General features: G+C 32.7%; 1 protein-coding gene across 1 annotated transcript in view; it reads right to left on the minus strand.

Moving 5' to 3' along the window:
• Positions 1-286: 286 nt before the first annotated feature.
• Positions 287-25085, minus strand: part of LOC129944344 (integral membrane protein DGCR2/IDD-like) — a 69691-nt gene continuing 44892 nt past the window's right edge. Inside the window, exons 2-4 of the mRNA XM_056053707.1 lie at positions 673-821; positions 509-589; positions 287-422 (exon numbers count right to left, since the gene is read on the minus strand). Coding sequence (XP_055909682.1) covers positions 336-422; positions 509-589; positions 673-821 — 317 coding nt within the window. The 3' untranslated portion in view covers positions 287-335. The remainder of the gene's footprint in view (positions 423-508; positions 590-672; positions 822-25085) is intronic.

Raw genomic sequence — 25085 nt, forward strand, 5'->3', positions numbered from 1 at the left:
TATAGCCACTCCTTTATTTGTGACCATTTTGTTCAACATTAAAAAAGCACACAATTTTGAAATTGCATTTCTTATAAACAAAAGCAGTAAGCTATTTATAAATCAACATAACAATGAAACCATCACATTTGGGTAACTCACAATTTTTTGGAACATTCCTCAATTATTCCTTAGTGAATTTTGTAGCAGGTATATAAGGGAACATCTTTATGCGCTATACTTTAAGCAGTTAAGAATTTTAGGAAAGATCAGTTTTGAGTCCAGAAATCGTAAATATATAGTATAAAAGCTTCTGGGTATACATTTTTGTATATTTTTTAAGAAGAATAAGGTATTTATAAGCTTAAAAGGTCAAAGAAGTTCCGCTTTGGTCGTTTTTTCATCTCAGAGCCTGTTGGAGTTTTTGCAACTGTTGCACCTTCCTATAGAAATTTGATTAATTTCCTTAAACTTTCCAATAAAAAAAAAAACGTTTCTTTTTTTTTAATTTTCTATGGCGCAGTCATACCTGATATTTTGTATCCTCTCCAGGTGGATCCAAGCACTCAAACTCACAGCAATGTGTACCAACTCTGAAGTTCTTGCAAAACTAATGAAATATAGGATTTAAAAAAAAAGAAACAACTTCTTGAACCAGATAATCAGATGAAGAAAAGAGTATTTCATGCTTACATAGGGTGGATCGCAGTAAATTGCTTTACACCACAACGGCTCCGAGTGGTAGCAGACACAAAGACTGCATACTCCGGGTCCAGGTACATACAGCATTCCATGGTTGACAGAGTTGCCTTGAAAATCGATGCAGTCCTCCTCCAAGCATCCTGCAAATTGAAAGATACATAAATAAATTTGAGGTTATGTAGAAGCGGTATGGATAAATTCAAACCCAATACAAGTACCTATAGATAGTTTATGGGATGATGGAGATTGGAGATGGATGAAGAGTTCCGGGTATAATTTAGTTTCTTTATTTTTTGGCAAATATCCTGCATCACAAGTGGATTTTTTCTGGCAACATACCAAAATTTATCAAAGCTTTATTGAAAGGTGGATGAGCATTGTTGGTTGTTGTTTTGTGTGTGTTTGTTTTTTGTTTTGGTATCTAGCTATTTAGCTACTGTTATTTAATGCTTCTTTGGCATAAGATAAATTGGGTCATAATAATAAGTTGCTGCATTTTGTTTTAATGCCGATGAATTTTTTTTGTAAATTTAAATCGATGCCAATGAAGATGAAAAAATGCAAACAGGTGATTGAGATGTCAAATGCACAATTACTTTTAATTTATTGCAAGGAAATGGCAAAACAAACTCTAAAAAGATGTTCGACTTTGACATTATTATGCTTATTTAAACTCGTATTATGGCATCAAATACAGGTAATACAAAGGCCCAAAATTGTTAATAATCTTCAATACCCATTGTGGGCTACTACATTGGACAATGTGATCTGTTGCAACTGTCAAACAAAAAAATATACAGCCTCGGTCGACCTTTAGGAGTTTATACCGCCTGCTTGAAATCCCTCTCATCAACTCCTTAAAAAGTATAATTACAAGGAGATTTTTGTGTTGGAATTTAATCGATTCAAGTGTTGTTTCTTTTGCACATCATAATTGTGTCACTCAGATAAGTAACTGGCTCAAAATCACCAAGGTTGCAAATTTTAAAATTGCTTTATGACAAAAAAAATTGCAAGGTAAAATGATGACTTTGAGCTTATACTGTTTTAAAATTTGTATATTTATAAACTTTGACAGGGCAGCGCACAGAGTTCTAAACTTTATTAGAAATATTTTTTAGTATTAAATATCTTATAAACGGTGATTTTTTAAGAGCTTGAAAACTTTAAAAAAAAACGCATACAATTTGCAAAATCTCATCGATTCTTTATTTGAAACGTTAGATTGGTCCATGACATTTACTTTTTAAAGATAATTTCATTTAAATGTTGACCGCGGCTGCGTCTTAGGTGGTCCATTCGGAAAGTCCAATTTTGGGTAACTTTTTCGAGCATTTCGGCCGGAATAGCCCGAATTTCTTCGGAAATGTTGTCTTCCAAAGCTGGAATAGTTGCTGGCTTATTTGTGTAGACTTTAGACTTAACGTAGCTCCACAAAAAATAGTCTAAAGGCGTCAAATCGCATGACATGACATTACGATGGTAGAGCAGTTGAATAAAGTGGGTCCCCGATTCCGTCCGTCTGTACGTTTGTCTGTCTGTCCTGGCTTTTACAAACCATTTGGTCTATTGACAAATTTGGACATTAAAGCGCTAGGCGTTTTTTAATTTATTTAAAGACTAAAAATAACAGTTGACTATACAAATTTTTTGATTATAAGCCGATAATTAAAATTACATTAAAATATCCCCAAAACTTTTTATCTTGATTTGGCTCCTATCGGTATAAAAAAAATATTTTTGCATTGCTCCAGAAGGGTACCATTCATAAACCCATTTTTTTTCAAGTTTTCGCAGGAACTTATAAACCGATTTCAATAAGTAAACGGTGATTTTTTAAGAGCTTGAGAACTTTTTTTAAAAAAAAAACGCATAAAATTTGCAAAATCTCATCGATTATTTATTTGAAACGTTAGATTGGTCCATGACATTTACTTTTTGAAGATAATTTCATTTAAATGTTGACCGCGGCTGCGTCTTAGGTGGTCCATTCGGAAAGTCCAATTTTGGGTAACTTTTTCGAGCATTTCGGCCGGAATAGCCCGAATTTCTTCGGAAATGTTGGAATAGTTGCTGGCTTATTTGTGTAGACTTTAGACTTGACGTAGCCCCACAAAAAATAGTCTAAAGGCGTCAAATCGCATGATCTTGGTGGCCAACTTACCGGTCCATTCCTTAAGATGAATTGTTCTCCGAAGTTTTCCCTCAAAATGGCCATAGAATCGCGAGCTGTGTGGCATGTAGCACCATCTTGTTGAAACCACATGTCAACCAAGTTCAGTTCTTCCATTTTTGGCAACAAAAACTTTGTTAGCATTGAACGATAGCGATCGCCATTCACCGTAACGTTGCGTCCAACAGCATCTTTGAAAAAATACGGTCCAATGATTCCACCAGCGTACAAACCACACCAAACAGTGCATTCTTCGGGATGCATGGGCAGTTCTTGAACGGCTTCTGGTTGCTCTTCAATCCAAATGCGGCAATTTTGCTTATTTACGTAGCCATTCAACCAGAAATGAGCCTCATCGCTGAGCAAAATTTGTCGATAAAAAAGCGGATTTTCTGCCAACTTTTCTAGGACCCATTCACTGAAAATTCGACGTTGTGGCAGATCGTTCGGCTTCAGTTCTTGCACGAGCTGTATTTTGTACGGTTTTACACCAAGATCTTTGCGTAAAATCTTCCATGTGGTCGAATAACACAAACCCAATTGCTGCGAACGGCGACGAATCGACATTTCACGGTCTTCAGCAACACTCTCAGAAACAGACGCATTATTCTCTTCTGTACGCACTGTACGCATTCGTGTGGTTGGTTTAATGTCCAATAAAGTAAACACTTGGTCGATTATGTAGACCATAAATCGGACGTAAAGCGCGAAACACATTTCGAACCGAACACTGATTTTGGTAATAAAATTCAATGACATTATTGCATTTTTATAGTTAAAAATAAATAATCTTTTAGTATCCTCTCTAAAACTACATTTTGTATAAAAAAAAAGTTATAGCATTTTATGAGCCAAGGTAGAACTTCGGGTTTCCTGAACCAAGGCAAAACAGGAATATGCTGGGAGAAAAAGGTACAAAGTCGAACGGCAAAATCGGAAGAGTTCGCCAAATCCTTCTCCGACCGAGTTACAAGTAACCTCTCTCGAAGTTCTATGCAACCAACACAATTGCAAAAATGCAATCAGAGAAGCCGCCTCTGACGTACTGGGTTTCAAGCAGTCACCTACAAGGAACCCCTGGTTTGATGAGTAATGTCGGCAGGCAAATGCTGCCAAACAACAGGCACGTAAAGCGGAGCTGCGTAAAAGGACGAGAGCTGCTCATGAGCTCTATGAGCAGAAGAGGCGAAAGGAACACCGACTTCTCAGAAGGAAAAAAAGAGAGCATGAGAAGCGTGCGGTCGAAGATGTTGAGAGTTTTAAAATCAGGAATGAAGTTTGAAAGTTTTTTAACAGATGAAACGAAATTCACAGATACATAAACCTAGAACCGAAGGAGGCAAAGACGAAAGTGCAAACATCATAGTGGAACCGCAGCCAAGTCTATGCTAAGGATTTGGAAGGACAACTTCTGCAGACTGTATAACGGCGAGGCCGAACCAAATTCCGTTGTCAGGCAGGATGGTCCATTCAGCATAGACGACGTAAACCAACAATCCCGTCCTCCCGACTTAGACGAAGTAAAGATGGCCATATCTAAGCTGAAGTCTTTTAAAGCCGCTAGAGCGGATGGCTTGAATTCCGAGCTCTTTAAAGCAGCTGGAGATAAGTTGGTAAGGAGCATTCACCAATTTATCTGTAAGATGTAAGAGTTTAAATACTTTAATAATATAAATGACTAAATTCAAATAAACATTGAAGACACAATCCAGTAACACTTCGTTTTAAGATATTAGAAATATGCACATACTCGTATGATCAAGAGAAAACTCTTATTCGTTTTGCAAACGGTCTTAACAAGTTCATTTTAATGTTATTTATTAAACAATGTAAGAAAAGCTCTACTCATAACAGCATAATCCAATGACGAACACTACTGCTTTTGATGTTTTGTAACAGTTTATTTTTGTTAAGAAGTTTACTTAAGGTTGTGCTGATTTTAATTTTAAGAAGTTTGGACGAATAAAATATCCAAATGATTAACTTGTCTTTTTTTTATTTTTGCATGTGAATTCATTTATGAGGTTTCTTAACTTTAATTTTTTATTGCATGATCATTTTAAGTTTTGCATGACAATTTTAAACTGAATTCAAAGCAAAATATATCAGGAATAAGCCCTACAAATATATGGTCGAAAGAAAGCATGCCCGACGAATCGAACCTCAGTATTGTTTGCCCGATCCTGAAAAAATGAGACCCTCTAAAAAAAATCTTCTTTGCCGTAATATGTGAACGTCTAAAGCCCATTGTCAACAACCTGATAGGTGCTTATCAGTGTGGTTTTAGACCAGGAAGGTCCACTGTCGATCAAATATTCACATAACGGTAGATCCTGGAAAAAACCGAAGAACATCTCGACACATCGACACTCTCCATCTTTTTATCGATTTCATGTTGTGAGTATCAAGGCAGAGGCCGCAAAAACGGGTTTAACGGTTAATGATGGCAAAACAAAGGACTTACAACACCGACGTTTTCGTCAATACATCACCATCGACAGACGTAACTTTGAAGTAGTCAAGGACTTCGTCTATTCGTCTACCTAGGCTCCGCTATAAACGCAGAAAACAACACCAGCGCTGTGATCAAACGAGGCATAACTCTTGCTAACCGCTGTTTCTTTGGGCTAAAGAATCAATTGAGTGGTAAGGTCCTCTCTCAAAAGACCAAAGTGTCGCTATATAAGACCCTTATCATAACCGTTCTGTTATACGGTGCAGAAGCAGGGACTATGACAAAAGCGGTTGAAAGCACCTTCGGTCGTTTCAAGAGAAAAGTTCTTCGTGTGATCTACGGTCCCGTATGCATAGAATGGGAGTGGAGGAGAAGATGGGACGACGAGCTGTACGGGCTGTACAGTGACGTAGACTTAGACAGAAGGGTAAATGTCCAATGATTAGATGGATGTGTCACGGAAAGTCTTTGAATCCACACCCACAGGACAGCGCAGTACAGGAAGACCGCAAAACAGGTGGGGCGCACAAGTGGTGACCTCACCCAATTTGGAGCACGAAACTGGAGACATCTAGCTAGGGACCGAGCTAGATGGATAAGTATGTTGGGTGAGGCCCTACTTCACACAGGACTGCCACCTTAAGTAAGTAAGTATAGCATTTCAAGAGGTATTATGTTTTTTGAGTTCACTCGGTACTATGAGCTAACGCAAACCCCATTAAAATAACTTTAAAAATAGGCTGCAATCGGAATATGTTTTTAAAATTCTAAGTGAACAACATTCTGGTTGGTTAGAATTCTGTAATTTTAACTTCTGTAAATAGTTGTGAAAAATAAAAATTATTTAGATGATTTAAAGAATTGATCATTGTTTTACATTTTTCTTTTAGCCCATTTTAACACTTGTTTCTAGTTTTCAAAAAATAAAATTAAGACTAAGGTTTTGTTTTTTAAAAATATGAACCGGAATAAAATCAAAAGTATTCGTTCTGGTCGACAATTTATGTGGAGAATATTTAAAATTGTAATTTTAAAAAAAATGTTTAAATTCTGAACACATTTTTACGTTGATCACTTTCTATTTTATCAATATGAACGAAATAGTATGAATGGCGCTCGTACAAAACAAGTTCCTTCAAGAATTGGCTTGACAAAAGAAACATACCGAATTTGAATAACATATGGATGATGGAAGTTTCGGGAAAATCTTTTGACGAAATCAAGTGTTTTGTTAGTTTTTTTAAATTAAAATTATTGTTATCCGTAAACGTTATTATTGAGTTTAGTACAACAAAACCAATATAATATCGTTACGTTTGCTTTGTAAAACGCAAATTTCTTACATTTGTCAATATTTAAAATCAAAGGACTTTCATTCCTAAAATTGGTTAAGATTGTTCGATTGTAGCTTTTTAGAGTCCTTGTTTACATACAAAGATGGTATCAAAACGGCGATTTCTAGCGTTAATTGAGTCGCCAAGGGCTGCTTGCGACTGCCAACTTTCCCTACCCATGTACCCATCTACAGTCCTTGATGATGTTAATAATTCAAAATATCTTTAAATCATCTGCATAAATTTACTATATAGACTTATTTTAAACAGAAGGAAAATCCTTAATAAATAAAATAAATAGCAATGGACCAAATTGACTCCCTTGAGGTACACCAGAAATGACTTTACATTAGATTAGAATAGAAAATAAATGCATTTATATACAAAATTCAGTTATACAATAAATAATTACAAGTCTTTTAAGACCTAGTTTTAAAATTGTCGGTCAGATTGTCAGAATATGAATTCTGATAGTGAAACAAACAAAACAACAAAGATAAAAAGTGAGATTAAATGTATTAATAAAATTAAATTACTGGGAATTACTTTTAAACAAGTTTATATAAACCAATTTTTTTAATTTTCAATGTAAAGATACAGTAAAAAGGAAAAGAAAAAAAAGATCAAACCAATTTAATGCACTGGAAGAATTTAAAGCTCTGTGTAAGAATTCTTTTTCTGTAAGCCATTGCACATTGGAGGAATTTGTAAAGTCTATCCCAGCCTTGTGCTTCATTAAGGGTTTGGATTACATCTTCAGCTTCAAATTGGTTCTTCCCAAAAATGTCCTGACGAATTTCTTGGGTAATTGGACAAAATCCTAAAAAGTGTCCGATATTCTCTCTGTCATGGGTGTTGCAGAGTTGGCACTAGATAAAGGTCTGGTCTGTGAGGTATGTAGTTCAGAAAAAGTATCGCACCTCTGGCGCTCTGGCTCGTAGTATTCAAGAAATCATATCAGTTGGGTAGTTTGATTCTCCAAGATTAAACTCAAACTTAGAAGCTTCTTTACTGCGATGTTTTGGCCTGGTTGATGAAAATTTGCCGATATTTCTTATCCAATTTCGCAAAAAAGTGAGTAAAGCCTTCCTTTAAAACCCGTTAGATTATCCAAATCAAATTCGATCGATTCACCCGTCAAATTTGCAAAATCGATCCAAGTTTATACAAAATTAAGCCGATTTATGATGATAAATTTTAATTCTCTATTAACCAGCCTTGATGAATCCAATCGGAGTATTTTGACAACGTAATCAAATTGAGTCTTGAGAGTGTCGATGAACAACGGTGGAAAACCTGTTTCGATATGAAGCAAATTATTAGGCATTGTTGATGGGAAAGCAAAGACTCGCTTCAAAAAGAAACGTAATAATTTGTCCACATCCTCATACTCTTTGTAGCCCCACACTTGAGAGGAGTAAAGCATAATAGATTTTGCCACAGCTTGAAGCAGTTTATATTTTGCTGAGTGGTGGATGGATTTATTTGTAATGCCGTTTTTCCAGAAAACGATGAGGGCAGCCTTCGCCTCCTGAAGTTTTAACTTGATATGTTCTTTCATACAAAGGTTACTTGTTATGGTAACACCGAGGTATGTAACTTCCTTAGTAACTTGAACTTCCTGATCCTGGTACTTCCATTTTTCATAACTAGCGTATCTTCCGTGTCCTTTTCTGAAGATCATTATGTTAGATTTGCTAAGGTTGACTGATAAATTCCATGTATCGCAGTATTTTCCAAGTTTGACGATCATTTCTTGGAGTTGGTCTGGGGATTCCGATAAAAGTACGATATCATCAGCATACAATAAGCCCGGGACATTTCCTCCTACCGTGTGCTCCACTAAATGCTCAATAAATATATTGAATAATAGAGTACTCAAAGCACATCTTTGTTTTAGGCCCATTGAAGATTTGAAATCTTCGGAAAGACATTCTCCATCCCAAACGGCTATTGAATCTTTCATTACATGACACTATCATGTCTATCTCTAAGATATGACAAAATCCACATTACGAAACGGTCATAAAGATCAATTTTACTTAAGTTATTGAGAAAAATTTCAAGGCTTAATTTGTCAAATGCTTTGATAGTGTCTATATATTCGCAATCGACATAAGAGAGTTTTTCGAAGTCATCCAAACAAAAAGTAAAGTATTGTAATAAATTACTAATTTTATTATTTTGCATAATTGTCAAAAAACTTGAATTTAATTCAACCAAGTTTATTGAACTTATTTTAATAAACTTTTCCATCATAAATATACACACGTAAATTATTTCATAGACTTACATTAATTAGACTCCTTGAATCTCCATGACATTCTTCATGTCAAAATTGAGTGGCATGTTTCAAAATCTATTTATTACGGTTACGGAAAATAACACTTTCATCAATTGATTTTGTTGCAATATATGTACATTTTATTCTACGACGAATGCATTTTATTTTGAAGAATACTTGAGATGCGGTGTCAGATAAATGGTAGTAGTTTCTGATTGATGTCACCTATTGCCCCGTGCACATCATGAAAATCCTCTTGGGTAATCGATTAACGCGATAAGGGCTTCTGAAGATTGTATCGTGTCTATATAGTATTTACGTAAGCTCATGTGCATAACTATACATCTTTTGTTTCATACGTAGGGCTTATGTATTAAATAAATAAAATGGTTTCGTAAGTGCACTAAGGTTTATCAGTCAAGTTGATTGCTGGATGGTTGAGCGAAGTGTCGACATATAAAAATCGATTTAAATATAAATATATTTTTAGAAGCAGACATGGTAAAATATACATCATAATACGAGCAACAGTTTGAAGAAAATTCAGTGCGCATTTATTTCGTCCCAAGAAAATGATTGCCACTTGTGTATAAAAATATCAAAACAGCTTAGCACTTTAGAATCACCCTTAATAATTTATTGTCAATTGATAGGCATTGCTGCTTCTTGATTCGTATTTACCCTTAAATACGTTTACTTAAATAATGTCTAAACTATATTTACCTATAGAATGGTTATAAATAATTGGGGCTCATAAATACTTGGTAAATGGGGGTTTGTTTTGCTTTTGATTTATTCTTTTATAAAAGGTTCTCGAAGTCGAAGGATTATTCAAATGTACAATTGACATTTGGTTAGGTTACAGAAATAATACGTCATTGAGTAACGATATGTTGATGGCACGATAACATCGATGATTTTGAAAATTACCCATTTCTATGGGATTTGAGTTTGGACAGCTCAAACACACACGAAACAAAAATACTATTAGGTTGTAGGATCTTAAAATGAATCAATCAATCTTAATAGTGTTCTTTTAAAAATGAGGTACTGTTTTTCTACAATGTCCTATAGCTGGTCGATATTCTAATAATTTGGAAGCAAGCGTTTTTAGCACAATTATCCAACAACGATCGAACAATAAATCGATGGAACTAGGCAGCGAGATTTAAAATCCCGGACTTTCCCGGACAAATTAGAATCCAAAAAACAGTACAAAACGAGGACACAAATACATTATACTTTTTAAAAAAAAAATCTGTTTTATTTGGGTATTTCAGTTTTTTTTAAATAATAAAAATAAATTAATTAATTTATAAATAGTTACATATCTAGTTACATATTATTTAGGTACATCTGTCATCATATTTCATAGGAACATTTCATATTTTGTATACGTTAAGTTATTAACATTTAGCACATTATATACATTTTTATACATTGCATAAATAATGAAATTTAAAATATAAAAAAAAATGTTTAAGGTACCCCGTAGGTTGGATATTTTATAAATACATACCTACATAGTTAACTAACTGAAAAGATTTTTGGGAATGATCTATTCTAATTGTATTTTTCATTGCTTCTAATTTTGTTAAGTATTTCACTATCGCTTGACATTAAAGAATCGTAAAAAGATTCGCAACTCAATGCTTGAAAATTAAATTTTGTTAAAATTATGCCTTTTACAGTGTCGGGTACCAATTTGATTCTTTCTTTTGTCCACTGCGAATTAATCAAAGAAAAAACTCTTTTAACATCGGTATTGTGACTAGGAATTGCGAAATAAAACTCCGCAATTTTAATTAATTCACTGTATAATTCTATGGAGGTACAACTTTTAAAAATTCAGTCCATTTTGTGTTTACATTAGTTTCATCACAAGGAGAAAGGTTATCCATATAGTGCTTGAGATTACAAAATTGATCAAATAACGCACTGTCCCTGACAGTAACACCTTTTTCCTGAATATAAATCAAACATGGTTCAACTGATTCCCACGTTACGTTTTTATCATTGAACTGCATCCACGAAAAAACTTTAAATTTTTCGAAAGGTTTTAGCCAGGATTCAATATATTTGACAGTTACATTATAGAGGTTATTGGTATCAATTTTAAATTTGTTTACTTTTTCTTGTAAACCAGATTCAACAAGCTTTTTCATGATAGATTTAATTTTGATAGGAATAAAATTACTATTGATTCGCTCTTGTATATTGCTTACAATATTTTGTAAAACTTTCACAGTCTCAATAATAGATATATCTTGTTTTTCAAGTTTTTGAATATTAAAATTAAAAATAGACATAAGAGAATGAACTAGAAATAAATACGCCTCACTCAAATCATCTTTGAAGAATTCAATCAATATTTTTGGTGGGTTCTCAACTTCTTCGAAATAGGATTTTAAGACTTCAAACATGAGTAAAAGCCATTCCACTGCAGGATATAAAGAAAGCCATCTGGTCTTTGAATGGTATAAAAGTGGCTTGTATTCATTGTCAAGGAATTCAGCAAAATCTCGAAGTCTTTCCGTTCTGACAGTATATATAGAGAAGTAGTTATATATTTTAACAATGATTATATCAACATCAACGGAGAGAGTATCACATCCGTGAAAGATTGCATTGTTCAATACATGTGGTTGGCAGCCTACACCGATCATATTTTGGTTTACTAATAATTTCAACTTCGAATACACATTATTCGAACCTTTTCTCTGTCGGCCACCGAAGTTGGTATTGCAGTTATCCGCACAAAATCCAATACATTTTGTTAATAAATTATTTTTTGTAAAAGTTTTTACAATCAGCTGGGTTATAGTGTCGGATTTTTCATTTTTTTCGAATGCAAGATCCAGAATCTTGCTTTTAGTTCCACCATTTTTAAAATCGTAATATCTTATTAAAACAGGGAACATTTTCAAGGCTAAATGGTTACTAGCATCTGTTTGAGCACTTATGAAAGCAATTGTTTTTAAATCACATATTCACATAGTACCTGTGATATAGAAAAAGGGGCAATAACGTTGGTGATTATCGCAGTAGCCTTAGTTCGTGCACAGGACAGTTGCTTGCAAATGTTTGAGTCGAAGTATATCTTTTGGTTTAATTTAATGGTGCAATCGAGTGAATTGAATGATTGGTGATTAAAAACAGTGTGGTATGCAAATGTTGCCTCTGCTGCCTTTAAATGTTTTTGGTCAGCTGCCGGTCGCGTTGTGTTGACGCTCGTAAATTTTTGGAATGTTTTTCGGACTTAACGTGATCTTCTTTATTTGCAATTGAAATTGTACAATTACAAATGGAGCAGCACACCTCCCAGTAAAAGAAGTAAACTTTGTCCTCAAATCTTCATTAAAAGTACATTTTCGTCTTGGCATTGCATTGTGAGCAGCTAAAAGCATAATTATTTAATTTAAAACACAACTCTCGTATTTGCAAAATTTTATCTTTTACCTTTAACACTCTTTTATAATAAAAAAATTGTTTTCTTTACGCCCACAAAATTAAATGAAAAACAAAAACATTTAGGTGCAAATCCAATCCACCAACTAAAAAAGATGACATTGACGTTTGACAGCCAAAAAATTCTGTTTGTCTAAATTCTGTTCAATGAAATTCTGTTCGTTTTGATTTTCTCTTTCAAAATGATTAGTTCTGTTTATTTCTTTAATCTTATTAGTCGCGATTGAGTTTAAGAATAAGAAATACATAAAGAATATTAAAAAACTTTTTTTTACTGATGAAAAGAGGACAATCCCGGACAATTAGCAAAAACTATCCCGTACGTTCCCCGCATAGGTTAAAAAGAGTACATGTCGGATGGCAACGCTAGATAATAGAACTTACGTCATGAATTTTTTCTTTCATTTAAAGATTGTTTTTTACTTTTTAAGAATTATGTGACAAATATTCATTGAAACGGATTTTCAATTTTAACGTGATTTATAAAAAAAAACATTTTTAGAAATTCTCATAATATATGGATATTATTGTCATCATTAAATAATTGTTGTATATTATGTTATTATATATTAATCAAGGTAAATTATGCAAAATATTGGCTTACCTTAGCAATCGTATATTTAATTATATAAACTTATAGAGTAAAATATTGCAAGACTTCTAAGTAAAAGGTAGTGAATTTTTTTTGATGGAAGTAGGGATGCGCGTGTTTCCAGGGTTGGGCCCAAAAACTCATCTGTCAATAATTGCACAGCTGTTTCACTAAATCTTTACAATTTTCGAAAATCTTCACCTATCTATCGATTTAAAACAAAATTGTTCAGAAACTCGGCCATTTTAGCCGCGTTTAATTATCACCGTGATCTGATCCGGATCAGATCATGATAATAAAACAGCATTGGATCATCATATTTTTTATTATTTAAAGTTTGGTAGCAGTGTCAAATTCGTTCTTTCAAAAGTGACATTTCGAAGCAAAAAAAATATAAACAAATACCCAAAATGGAAGCTGCTGTGGTTGATCGAAGTATTCATTTTAATTTTTATTTCTTTTCTCTATTAAAAACTTGTATAATTTGCAGTTTTTATTTGAAAGTGATGAAAGCGAAGAATCAAACAATTCAATTTTATCCCTATTGAATCTTATCGATGATGATTCAAGTTCCAGTTGTAGCTCCACAACTTCTGAAAATGTGAAATCACAAAAATCAAAAAATGTTGAAAACACGTTTACATGGGATTTTTTTGAAATCATTCTTTAAATTAAAAATGGTTGTAAGAAACACTTAGGTGACATAAATTAGAACTCAGAACCATCTTAACCATCTCAATAAAGAGAGTAGTTTTGAAATGACAGTGGTTTGTATGTAAATGAAATGACGGTGGGTTGTATGTAACACTTTTAAGAATTTTGACATAAATTATGTCAAATATACATTTTTTTGGACTTAATTATTTGAATTTCACCAAAAAATTAATCTAATTATTTCATGGATTATATACCAAATAAATAAATATAAAGCTTCTCGCTTTTTATTTAAAAAATATTTTATTTCAGTCAAATTAAAATATTTATATGGCAATACAGTTTTATTTAATTTGTTTGCAATGATACCAACATTTACATGTGAAATCACAAAGATAGAGCGCTCCTTGTTGTGAAAAAAAGAATTAAATTTTGGATCTCAAATTGAGATCCTTAACAATTTGTTAGATCGATCTTATGCAATCGAGCGTTTGCTCGTCTTTTTGCATATCAAAACAAAAACTTTCTCACGTAGAGCTTTCATCGAGAGATCGATCTCAACATTTGGAGTTAGAACTCACAGCTTTAGATCGATCTCGGTCACTGTATTTTTTTTTGCAAACCATTCTAAGAAAGGTCTTAGAAAAGTGAGTAAACAGCTTGGACTCATCTTTTTGCGGAACTCAGACTCTGTTTTGTATGCAAAAAATCAAGTTCAAGCTCAACAGCTATTACTCGTTGAAATTGAGATCGATCTCAAAGCTCTTTTCGTTGCTTAGTTATGATTCTTCTTCATGTAAGGCGAGTGAAAAAAAAAATGTCGTCTGAAAGTGAAAATGATATATGCATCAATAGTGAATCGGAAAATTTTAATAAGTTTTTAGTTAAGGAACTTAAAAAACAATAAAATTTTGTTGGAAAAATCACAGTTGCCTATTCATAAGGCGAAGAAGAGTGATGCCATTCTCAAAATAATTAAATCTTATAAAAGCCAATTTGGAATTGACATCAACGACAAACAAATAACTTAAAAAGTGGCAAACATGGATTCCTGTTTAAAAAATAAAATAGATGTCAACAAAACAGGAAATAAAAAAATAATTCTAAAAGACTGGGAAAAAGAATTACTAATTTTAATTGACGCAGAAACTAATCCAACGATGAATAAAATACCAGGTAAAAATTTTCAAGCATTCTATGTACAAAAGAATGTATAGAATTATGTACCTACTTCTCGTTAGGTTCTCGTGAGAACAATTCAAGCAGTCCAGCAACAAGTTCAAGAAAACGGTCATGTGACTCCCTTCAAATGTCGTCATCAGAAATTCCAGTACAAAAATTGCGTCGGGTAAATTTTATGCCGTTTTGAGCATCTCTTTGATTATGTTGCCAACCAATTTATACATGAAATTTTTTGACAGGTTTCTAAGTTTCAAAGAGAAACCACTTCGGCAGTAGAAAGATATGAGACTGATGAAACGAAAAACTTAAATGGATTAATTTTATTGTGTGATCAATAAACGTGAAATTTCTTTTCGTCGTTGTTGTCCGGCGTTTCTAATACGGGCTGCAGTCGGAAGGGGTTGACCTTCAGTGGCATCGTTAGTTGGAATGATTTGATTGCTTTCATCAACAGTTTCGTCTTCGTGTAAATACTTAGCGAAGTTATGCAAAATAAAACAAGAAGCTATTAAATTTGGAATGGTTTCTTGCTTCACTCGAACTTTATATTGCAAAATAGGAAATCTCTGTTTGATTTGTCCAAAGCATCTCTCTATAATAACTCTTTCTTTTGTCAAAACAGCATTAAAATTACGTTTGATTTCATTATTCGTTTCTTTAAACTTGGTCATTAACCATGGAGTAATGCCATAACCTTCATCACCGAGAAGTATTCCTGATATGTTATTATTATTCATGTGACTATATAGGAAAGAGTTTTTCAAAATACAGGAGTCGTGTACGGATCCTGGCCAGCAAACTTCAACACTTGTAAACTTTTCTTCCGCATTGCATGAAGCTTGAACATTAATGGAGTAGTATCCCTTACGGTTAATGTACTCCTCATGATAGGTCAAAGGTTTCCATATTCGGATATGAGTGCAATCTAAAGCACCAATTGTATAAGGAAACTCGTACTTCGAGCTCCATAACCTTTGCGCTTCTAGTATTTCTTCCACAGTATGTGGGAATATAATCCAATTCTTGGCCTGGCTTGCAATTTCTGCAGAAACTTGCTGCAACACTCTAGAGACCGTAGATTGATGAACTCCAACGTCTTCACCAACTCCAATTTGGAACCCCGGGTCTGCTATGTATCGCAGAAATGTTCTTATTAACTTCCCATATGAAGTTATTGTAATGTCAAATTGTCAAATTGAAAATTTTGACATTTCTCGACGTTTCAAGGTCCCTAGAGTCGAAATAAAAGATTTTTAGAAAGATGTCTGTGCGTGCGTGTGTACGTACGTTTGTACGTCCGTACGTCCGTACGTTCGCGACGTTTTTTTCGTCGTCCATAGCTCAAGAACCAGAAGAGATATCGACTTCAAATAAATTTTGTTATACAGATAATAAAGCAGAAAGATGCAGAAAGGGCTCTCAAGAAAATTGCGTGGGTGGTTTTTTTACCATAGCAGTTTGAAAAAAGGTGAAAATTTTGGTTAACCCTAAATATCTTACGAACCAAAAACGCTAGAGACTTGAATTAAATTTTATATAATAGATTGTAACGTGATACCAAACAGGTATATTTTTTGAAAAAAATCAATAAACCGGTTTTTTTTTAAATCAATAAAACTGAAAAAAAAAAATTTGTCACCTCCAAAACTATACGACTGAAATATGATTTTATCTCTAAAACAATTTTGTGCAGCGAAGAATAATGTTTTTGACATCTGATAAAATTTTGAGAAAAATCTAATTGACAGTTTTTTTTATAAAAAATAAAAATCTAAAAAAAAAACATTACTCAAAGTTCGTAAAAATTGAATATCGATTCAAATATCTTTTCAAAAACTTGAAATTTAGGCTTCAAACTTATTTTTTCTTATAAGAAATATTGTTTTCAACATTCTGAAAAAATTTGAGAAAAATCGAATTGACAGTTTTTTTACAAAAAATAAAAACCTAAAAAAAAAATGTATAAAAGTTGGTAAAAATTGATTTTCGACTCGAATATCTTTTCCAAACTTTGAGATATTGGCTTTAATTAACTTTTATCTTTCAAACAATTTTGTTGTCAACAAACAGTTAAAGTTTGAAAAAAATCGAATTGACAGTTTTTTTACAAAAAATAAAAACCTAAAAAAAAAATTATAAAAGTTGTTAAAAATTGATTTTCGACTCAAATATCTTTTCAAAACTTTGAGATATTGGCTTTTATTTACTTTCAAAAAATCTTGTTTTCAACATTCAGTTAAAGTTTGAAAAAAATCGAATTGACAGTTTTTTTACAAAAAATAAAAACCTAAAAAAAAAATTATAAAAGTTGTTAAAAATTGATTTTCGACTCAAATATCTTTTCAAAACTTTGAGATATTGGCTTTTATTTACTTTCATCTTTCAAAAAATCTTGTCGCAACATTCAGTTAAAGTTTGAAAAAAATCGAATTGACAGTTTTTTTACAAAAAATAAAAACCTAAAAAAAAATTTATAAAAGTTGGTAAAAATTGATTTTCGACTCAAATATCTTTTCAAAACTTTGAGATATTGGCTTTAATAAACTTTTATCTTTCAAAAAATCTTGTTGTCAACATTCAGTTAAAGTTTGAAAAAAATCGAATTAACTGTTTTTTTACAAAAAATAAAAACCTAAAAAAAAAATAATTTATAAAAGTTGGTAAAAATTGATTTTCGACTCAAATATCTTTTCAAAACTTTGAGATATTGCCTTTAATTTTTTTCATCTTTCAAAAAATCTTGCTGTTAACATTCAATTAAAGTTTGAAAAAAATCGAATTGACAGTTTTTTTACAAAAAATAAAAACCTAAAAAAAATGTATAAAAGTTGGAAAAATTGATTTTCGACTCAAATATCTCTTTAAAAATTTTAAGTATTGGCTTTAAAGTAATTTTATCTCATAAGAAATATTGTTTTCAACATTTGGTAAAATTTTTAAAAAATCGAATTGACAGTTTTTTTTTACAAAAAATAAAACTCTAAAATAAAAACAATACTAAAACTTCGTAAAAATTTACTTTCGACTCAAATAGCTTTTCAAAACTTAAAAATATTGACTTGAAACTTATTTTATTCACAGAAAATATTGTTTTCGATATTCAGTAATTTTTATATAAAAATCCAACAGTCCGTTTTTTCATATAAAAAATAAAATCTACAAAGAGAGTACGCAAATTTGGTAAAAATTGATACCAGTACATAAAGGCAAACTTTTAAGCAAGACAAATCGACAGACGGGATGGGAAGTTATCAGTGTGGGTCGCATCCCAGCCTCTTTTTTTTTTCTTCATTTGTGAGAGCACCACCACGCGTTTCTGAGCTCGGGCCCAAAAATTCCTCCGTAAACAATCGCACACCTTCTTCACTAAACCGGTACAAACGACGAAAATCATCACCTATTGGACACCTTCTTTCCTTATAATTTCTTTGTCCGACATAATTAATTATAAATTCAGCCATCCTTACGGTTTTATGTGAACTGAGTCCGAGAAATACCATGCTTAACAATTTGTGAGATCGATCTCATGTAACCAAGTGTTTACTCAGCTTTTTGCATATGAAAACGAGCACAATCTCATGGCGAGCTTTCGTTTTGAGATCGATCTCATCCCTCTGAGATTAAACTCACCAAGTGAGATCTAACTCGGTCAGTAATTATTTTTTTGCATACAACTTTAAGAAAGTTCTCAAAAAAGTGAGTAATGAGTTTGATCTCATCTCTTTGCATACGACCCAAAGAGTCAATCAAAACGAATACTTTTGAACTTCTTCCGACTCATTACTAGTTATTTTATTTCTTTGTTCGTCTTTCAAGTAACATGACTTTAAGGAGACTACAACTAAATTAAACAACTAATGTAAACAATTTCCATCCATAGGTCGCAAACTACGAGAAGGTACATAAATATTAAACATTGATAGCAAAGTAGAACAATCTATGTTAGAATTCAAAACATCGAAAGCAAAAAGTATCGAATATAGTTGTCACCTCTGCACTTAAGGTTTTAAATTAATTAATTTGCATTTGGTCTCATAAGATGGAACACTTGAGTTTCTAAAAACCTAACGTAAGGCGAATTTGGTAAATCTTATCTGAACTTTTTCAATCCTAAGAATACTCGTTTGAGTAAAGGGATTCCAGATAATGCAACAATACTCCAGAAAAGGTCTGATAAATAAAGGGTTTTTAGAGTGTATGGATCTTCAAAATACTTAGAACTTCTAGATATAAGACCCAACATCACGTTAGCTCTAGAAATAAAGTGGTCAATATGAAATGAATAACTCATTTTATAGACAAAGATAACTCCAAGATCTTTTTGTCTTGGTAACCTTTATAATGGATGATTATCAATTATCACTGCCTATTTTAAATATTGAAATATAAACTATTCATAGTACAATGCAGTCAATATCAATTTGAATTTTACTAGCATCTAATGGAGATCTTACACAGCTAAAAATCTTGAGATCATCGGCATATAAGAGATACTTTGCTTAATAACTATATTATTTGGCAAATCATTAATAAAAATAACAAAAAGAATTGGCCCAAGGTGGCTGCCTTGAGGAACCTGAAAAGTTTATTATTTTATTTGATAAAACATCACCAATTTTAACATATTAACTACGTCCAACCAAATAACTTTTAATCCAGTCTAGGAGAGCAGAGTGAAACCCTAGCAGCTCAAGTTTTTTCAAAAGAATATTGTGTTGCACACGATCAAATGCTTTTGAGACATCGGTGTAAATAACGTCACCTTGCATGCGACGATGATTCGTAAATATTGATAAATTGGTTGCTGTCTATCTACCACTCATAACTAAATTTACAGTTTATTATTTATTTTTTACAATTGCTTCAAATACTTTTGGAATTATTAGAATTATTATTGGAATTTATGCAGAGGAGTAATCAGAGAATGTTTCCATGAATCTAAAAGTGTACCTTGTCGCAAAGACATGTTGAAAATATAACACAGCGGGGCTGCTAAATTGTATTTACAAAATTTTAAAAGAAATGGAGGAATATTATTTGGTGCAGCGGAGAAACTATTGTTTAAAGATGATAAAGTGACAACACATTATCTAAAGATCAACAAAGGATACCTGCATTTATATTAGAATTGGAATTATTAAAATCTTGATCATAATTTAGTTAGCAAAATTTAGTTGAAAAAATAAGACAAAATTATTACAAATATCACTCAAGTTCTTTTCAAAAGACCCATTTCTATTAGTATTCAAAAATGACCACAAAACTTTAGAATTACTATTTATTTATAAGTAAATCTTACTGAAATATTACTATTCAAACAGTTGAAGAGGCGTTCAGATGACATTACATTAACTATTTCAATTAAGAATATCTCTAATTTTCTTGATTTTAAAAAAAAGAGTTTTTAAAAAATACATCTAAAAACGTTCTCAAAATATAATAACACTAAAATCTCAAAATATAAAGTTTTGGAAGATTTAGCATGCACACGTAGATACCTGAAAAATTTGACGTACTCAGGGGAAAAATGTATGTATTTACAAATTTTAATGAATATTTGCACTCAAAAGTGATTGCAATTTCGCAGCACTTTTGAAGCACTAAAATGATGAACCATCAAAAAATTACGTGTTCTATTATGGGAAATTATCTTTTCAGTTCAGTTTCGTTTTATTTGTAGCACAATTTTTACATTATTTTAAATTTAACAAACAATTATAGAGATTTAGAAAAACAAAATTTCTTTACAACTTTAACATAAATAACAAATTTATAACAAGATTTTAAGATAAGAAAAAATGATAAATAAATTTATTTAAGGGAAAACACTACAAGAAAAAAACCCTCATATTAAACTAAAAAACTAGTATTGCACATAAACCCAAAATATTAGGAAATCACTTTTTATTGTAAGTTTTGAATGAGATCATTATCTGAAAAAGAACATCTCTCAAAAAAGTCGTTTAGTAATTTGTAAAGAGTATATTTATTAAGGTTGACATAAGCTCTTTTGTGGAGTCTTATAGTAGAATAGTAGAGGTAAATTAAGTTTTAGTTTAAGGACTTTATTTTGACATATCTGTAATTTTTTGATGAGAGTCTCAGTACAATCGAACCACACTGGTGCTCCATAAGGGAGGACTGGCTAAAATATACTTTTATAAATTAATATTTTATTATGTATGCTTAGACAAGACTTCCTATTGATAAGCGGATACAGGATTTTAATTAATAAATTTAGTTTTTATGAGTTTGATATGTGACCTTGAAAAGTGAGTTCTTTACCAAGTATAATGCCAAGATATGTATAATTTTGGGACCATACGATATTGAATGCATTAATATTAAGTGTGGTTTGTGGGAGAAAACATTGTTTTCGACGTCGTGTGAACCAAATGGCCTGGCATTTACTTTAATTTTGCACTTATTTAAGTAACGAAGAAGTTAAGTGCGTCTTGAGCAAAAACACTTGTTGCAAAAAGGGCAATTGTCGTCCGCAAACATGGCAGTTTCAGTATTTTCAAGCCTAGGAAGATCGGATAAGAAAACGTTTAAGAGAATGGGATCCAAAACAGATCCTTGAGGAACCCCAAATGAAATATCAAATTTCGCAAGTTCCTAATAATTTAGATAAGATATCGTGGAAAATTCAACAAAATTTGCTTAAAGATGAGTCCATCGTGCCAAACAGTGTCAAAGGCTTTTCTATGTTTAACAAAACTAGATCCGTCGAATTTTTTAAAACAAGATTGTTTTTGAAATATTTTTTTATTCTTAAGACTTGGTGGGAGGTGAAGTGATCTGCTCTAAATCCGAATTGTTCAATTGGATATATGCTTCTTTCATCAATATGTTGCAGGCGCCGGCCCTTTAACACCTTTTCGAAAAGTTTACTTATATTGTTTAGAAGACTTATAAGCATATAATTTGATGGGCTATCTTAAGGTTTCTCAGCCTTGGCAAAGGTATAATCTTTGCTTTTTTCCATTGTTCAGGAAATTAATAGTGTTTGATACAAACATTGAAGATAAAAGTTAAAAAAGTGATACCTTTTAATAATTGGTTGTTAATTCCATCACCTCGAGGAGATTTCTTTATTTTCAGGTCTTTATGCAAGCTTTTTACTAAACTGTTGTTAGGAATAAGTGTACTGGGTTGAAAAATTACAGAATCTTCGAGCTCTAAGAGTTTTTCGCGAACAACATTATTTATAGCAACTCGAGGGGTTACTAATTCTCTTGATGTGTTTCTATTAAAATACACTGTGAGCTTTAAGAAAATAGGGAAGGGTTTAAGAGAAGATACCAGTGTATATTGGTCATAAAAATAGTGTTGGGTAAAGTATTGTTTGTATAAAAATATCGGTAAAATAGCGAAAGGTATGCGTGCGATGTAAATGTTCTATGTTCTATTGCCTATCAATTTCAAAGCCCTTTTTTGGATTCAATCAAAGAGATTTAAACTTGTTTTTGGGGTATCTGCCCAAGTATGTAAGTTATAATCAATTCTTTGACGAATGGAGGCTTTTGTAATTTACAGCCAGTTTAGAAGGAGTGAAAAATGTCGTTGTTTTGAGCGGACACTGACTGATTACGGGACGTCTTTCAAATGGGAAAGCAAAAGCTGTTGCAGTTGCAGTCAGTTTTAACTGATGCCAAACTTCATTGTTGTACCAAAATTTTGGTTCGATCAAATCACAAAAAATTCTAAAAATGCCTTTTTCGACCCTAAACCTCACGAATGGCTATGCAAAAAATCTGGTATTTCAAATCCAGGCGCTTGTATCTCAAAAGTCTTTTTTTGGTACGAGTTTTGGCAGACCCATGGAGTATCAATAGACCTTTTCTATACGTTTTTGGTAGTTCTTCGTATATTTGACATGAGGTCTTTACGTCCCAAAAAAGTTCCTAGGATTCCCCATATAGTATTAAAGCTTAAACGAACTTTAATTAATGTTAAAATTAGACTGTTGAGACCACTACACTAAATTTTAAGTGTTGTGGTCTCAAGAAGGTCTTTAGCAAGCCTTATAGTAGTTTTCAATAAATGACTTGCACTAAATTTGGTTCATTCACAGGAAAACTATTGGACAATTTATAGGTTCCCGTGGTAGAATACAGATACAATTCGTTTAGGTGTCCCACAAGTGGTTATTGAGCTATTGAAGTTTAAACAATCATGGAATTGAAGTTTTGATTTGATAGTGGGACATTATCGATATTTTTATTAAAAATGTACGACCATTTTCGATTTAATGATCGTTTCGTTTAATGATCGTTAAAAAACTTTCACATATTTAGTATCCCGTGGCATGATGGTTGGTGCGTTGGACTGCGATATTGCGACGACTGGAAACTGAAAATAAATGTCCAGAAGTCAGAGGCAATTCTGTTCCGGACTCCGTTGGCTAGGGCCACGAGGGATACGTGTAAGAATTGGCTCAAGATGGTCATCGTTGATCTTCACGGGCAGCCATAAGCGAGCAAAAGTGTAGTGAAGTACCTCGGTATCTGGTTAGATCAGTATTTATATTTCGACAGACATATAAATGGTGCTCTGACCAGGGCCAGAGGAGCCTTCGCTCTGACGAAACGGCTGTTTTTTAGCAGCCGGCTTGACCCCAGAGTGAAGGTAAGTTGCTACATGGCCCTCATACGGCCAATGATCGTGTATGGTTGTCCTGTGTGGTTCAACGTTGCCCCTTCTCAGATGGAGAAGTTTCGGGTGTTCGAGCGGCAGTGTTTACGACGCTGTACCGGCTTATATCGAACAGCCGAATCTTCTTATGTGCATAACTATTCCAACGAGGTCCCATACAACGGGGCTCGAATCAACAGAATTGACAATTTCGTGATAAAACTCGTTCGAGGTCACATTGCAAGAGCTATGTCTTCGACCAACAATTTAATTTTCGGGGCGTTCTTTTCGAACGACGAGTATTTTGAAAGTGCACGTTTGAGCGGCTTCATTCCACCAGAGGCATTCCTCTTTTTATACAAATGCGGTCTGATACAGGATAGATTGGCAGTTCCGTTAATCTACCACGTCAGACGAAGAACCGTGGATAGGCGACTCCCGTACAGTCGGGACGTCATGGCACAAGGCGGAGCGGAGCTCCTTCGGTTCAGTAGGGATGTGTCCGAACTGGACCGAACTGAGAGGGTGAAGCAGGAGAACCAGTTTTGGTGGCTTCAATCGGCACTTGATATTGGGTAGTCGGGATGGGGTTTTAAACCTTGGCCGGCTTACATACTTGTTTTATAGTTTTAGAGTTTAGTTTTAAGTAGAATAGGCATGGTGGCACAAAAAGAAATAGAAAAAAAATAATAAAAAAAAAAAAATACAAAAAATACCAAAAAAAAAGAACATTAAAATAAAAAAAAAATAAAACATGGAATATATAAAAAAAAAAAAATACAAGAAAATATGAAAAATAAAAATTTTAGATAGTTAGTTTTGCTGCTGTGGTTGTTCTAGTTTTAAGTAGTTTATAGGTAGAATAGGTAGTTTAAGTTAGTTTAAGTTAGTTTTAAGTTTTATTTAAGGACCTTATTTTAAGTAGTTTGTAAGTAAAAATAAATAAAAAAGGATATTAAAATTATTTTTTTGTTAAAATTTTCTAATAAATACAAAAATAAATGAAATGAAATTTAAATGAAGTAAAATAGATCTTAGGGCCGAAAGGCATTAGTTTTAAGTGTTATAGTTTAACTTAGAGTGTCCGTATGGGACCATTAAGTTAGTTGTAAGTTATGGATAATTAGGCTAATTTTATGAATTTTTGTCTAGCTTTAAGATAGGTTTAAGAATGAATTAATAAAAAATGAATTCTAAAAAAAAGTGCGTTGGACTGTCTTGCCAGAGGTCTTGAGTTCAATCCCTGCTTGTGCCATCTAAAGTTTTTCACGGGTACTGCCTCTTGCGTGGAATTGACAAATTCTCCAAGAGTAATTCTGATTATGCAAAGTGCTTTTTGAAATAAGCCGTCCGGATTCGATATAAGACTGTAGATCCCCTTCATCTCTGAAAACAGTACCCGCAAACAGGAATGGTCGACTTCAAATAAATTTTGGTATGCAGATAATAAAGCAGAAAGATGCAGAAAGGGCTCGCAAGAAAATTGCGTGGGTGGTTTTTTTTTCACCATAGCAGTTTAAAAAAAAGTGAAAATTTTGGTTAACCCTAAATATCTCATGAACCAAAAATACTAGCGACTTGAATTAAATTTTATATTATATATTGTTAAGTGATATCAAACAAAT

This window comes from Eupeodes corollae, chromosome 2, assembly GCF_945859685.1.
Source record: "Eupeodes corollae chromosome 2, idEupCoro1.1, whole genome shotgun sequence".
In the NCBI taxonomy this organism is placed as follows: Eukaryota; Metazoa; Arthropoda; class Insecta; order Diptera; family Syrphidae; genus Eupeodes; species Eupeodes corollae.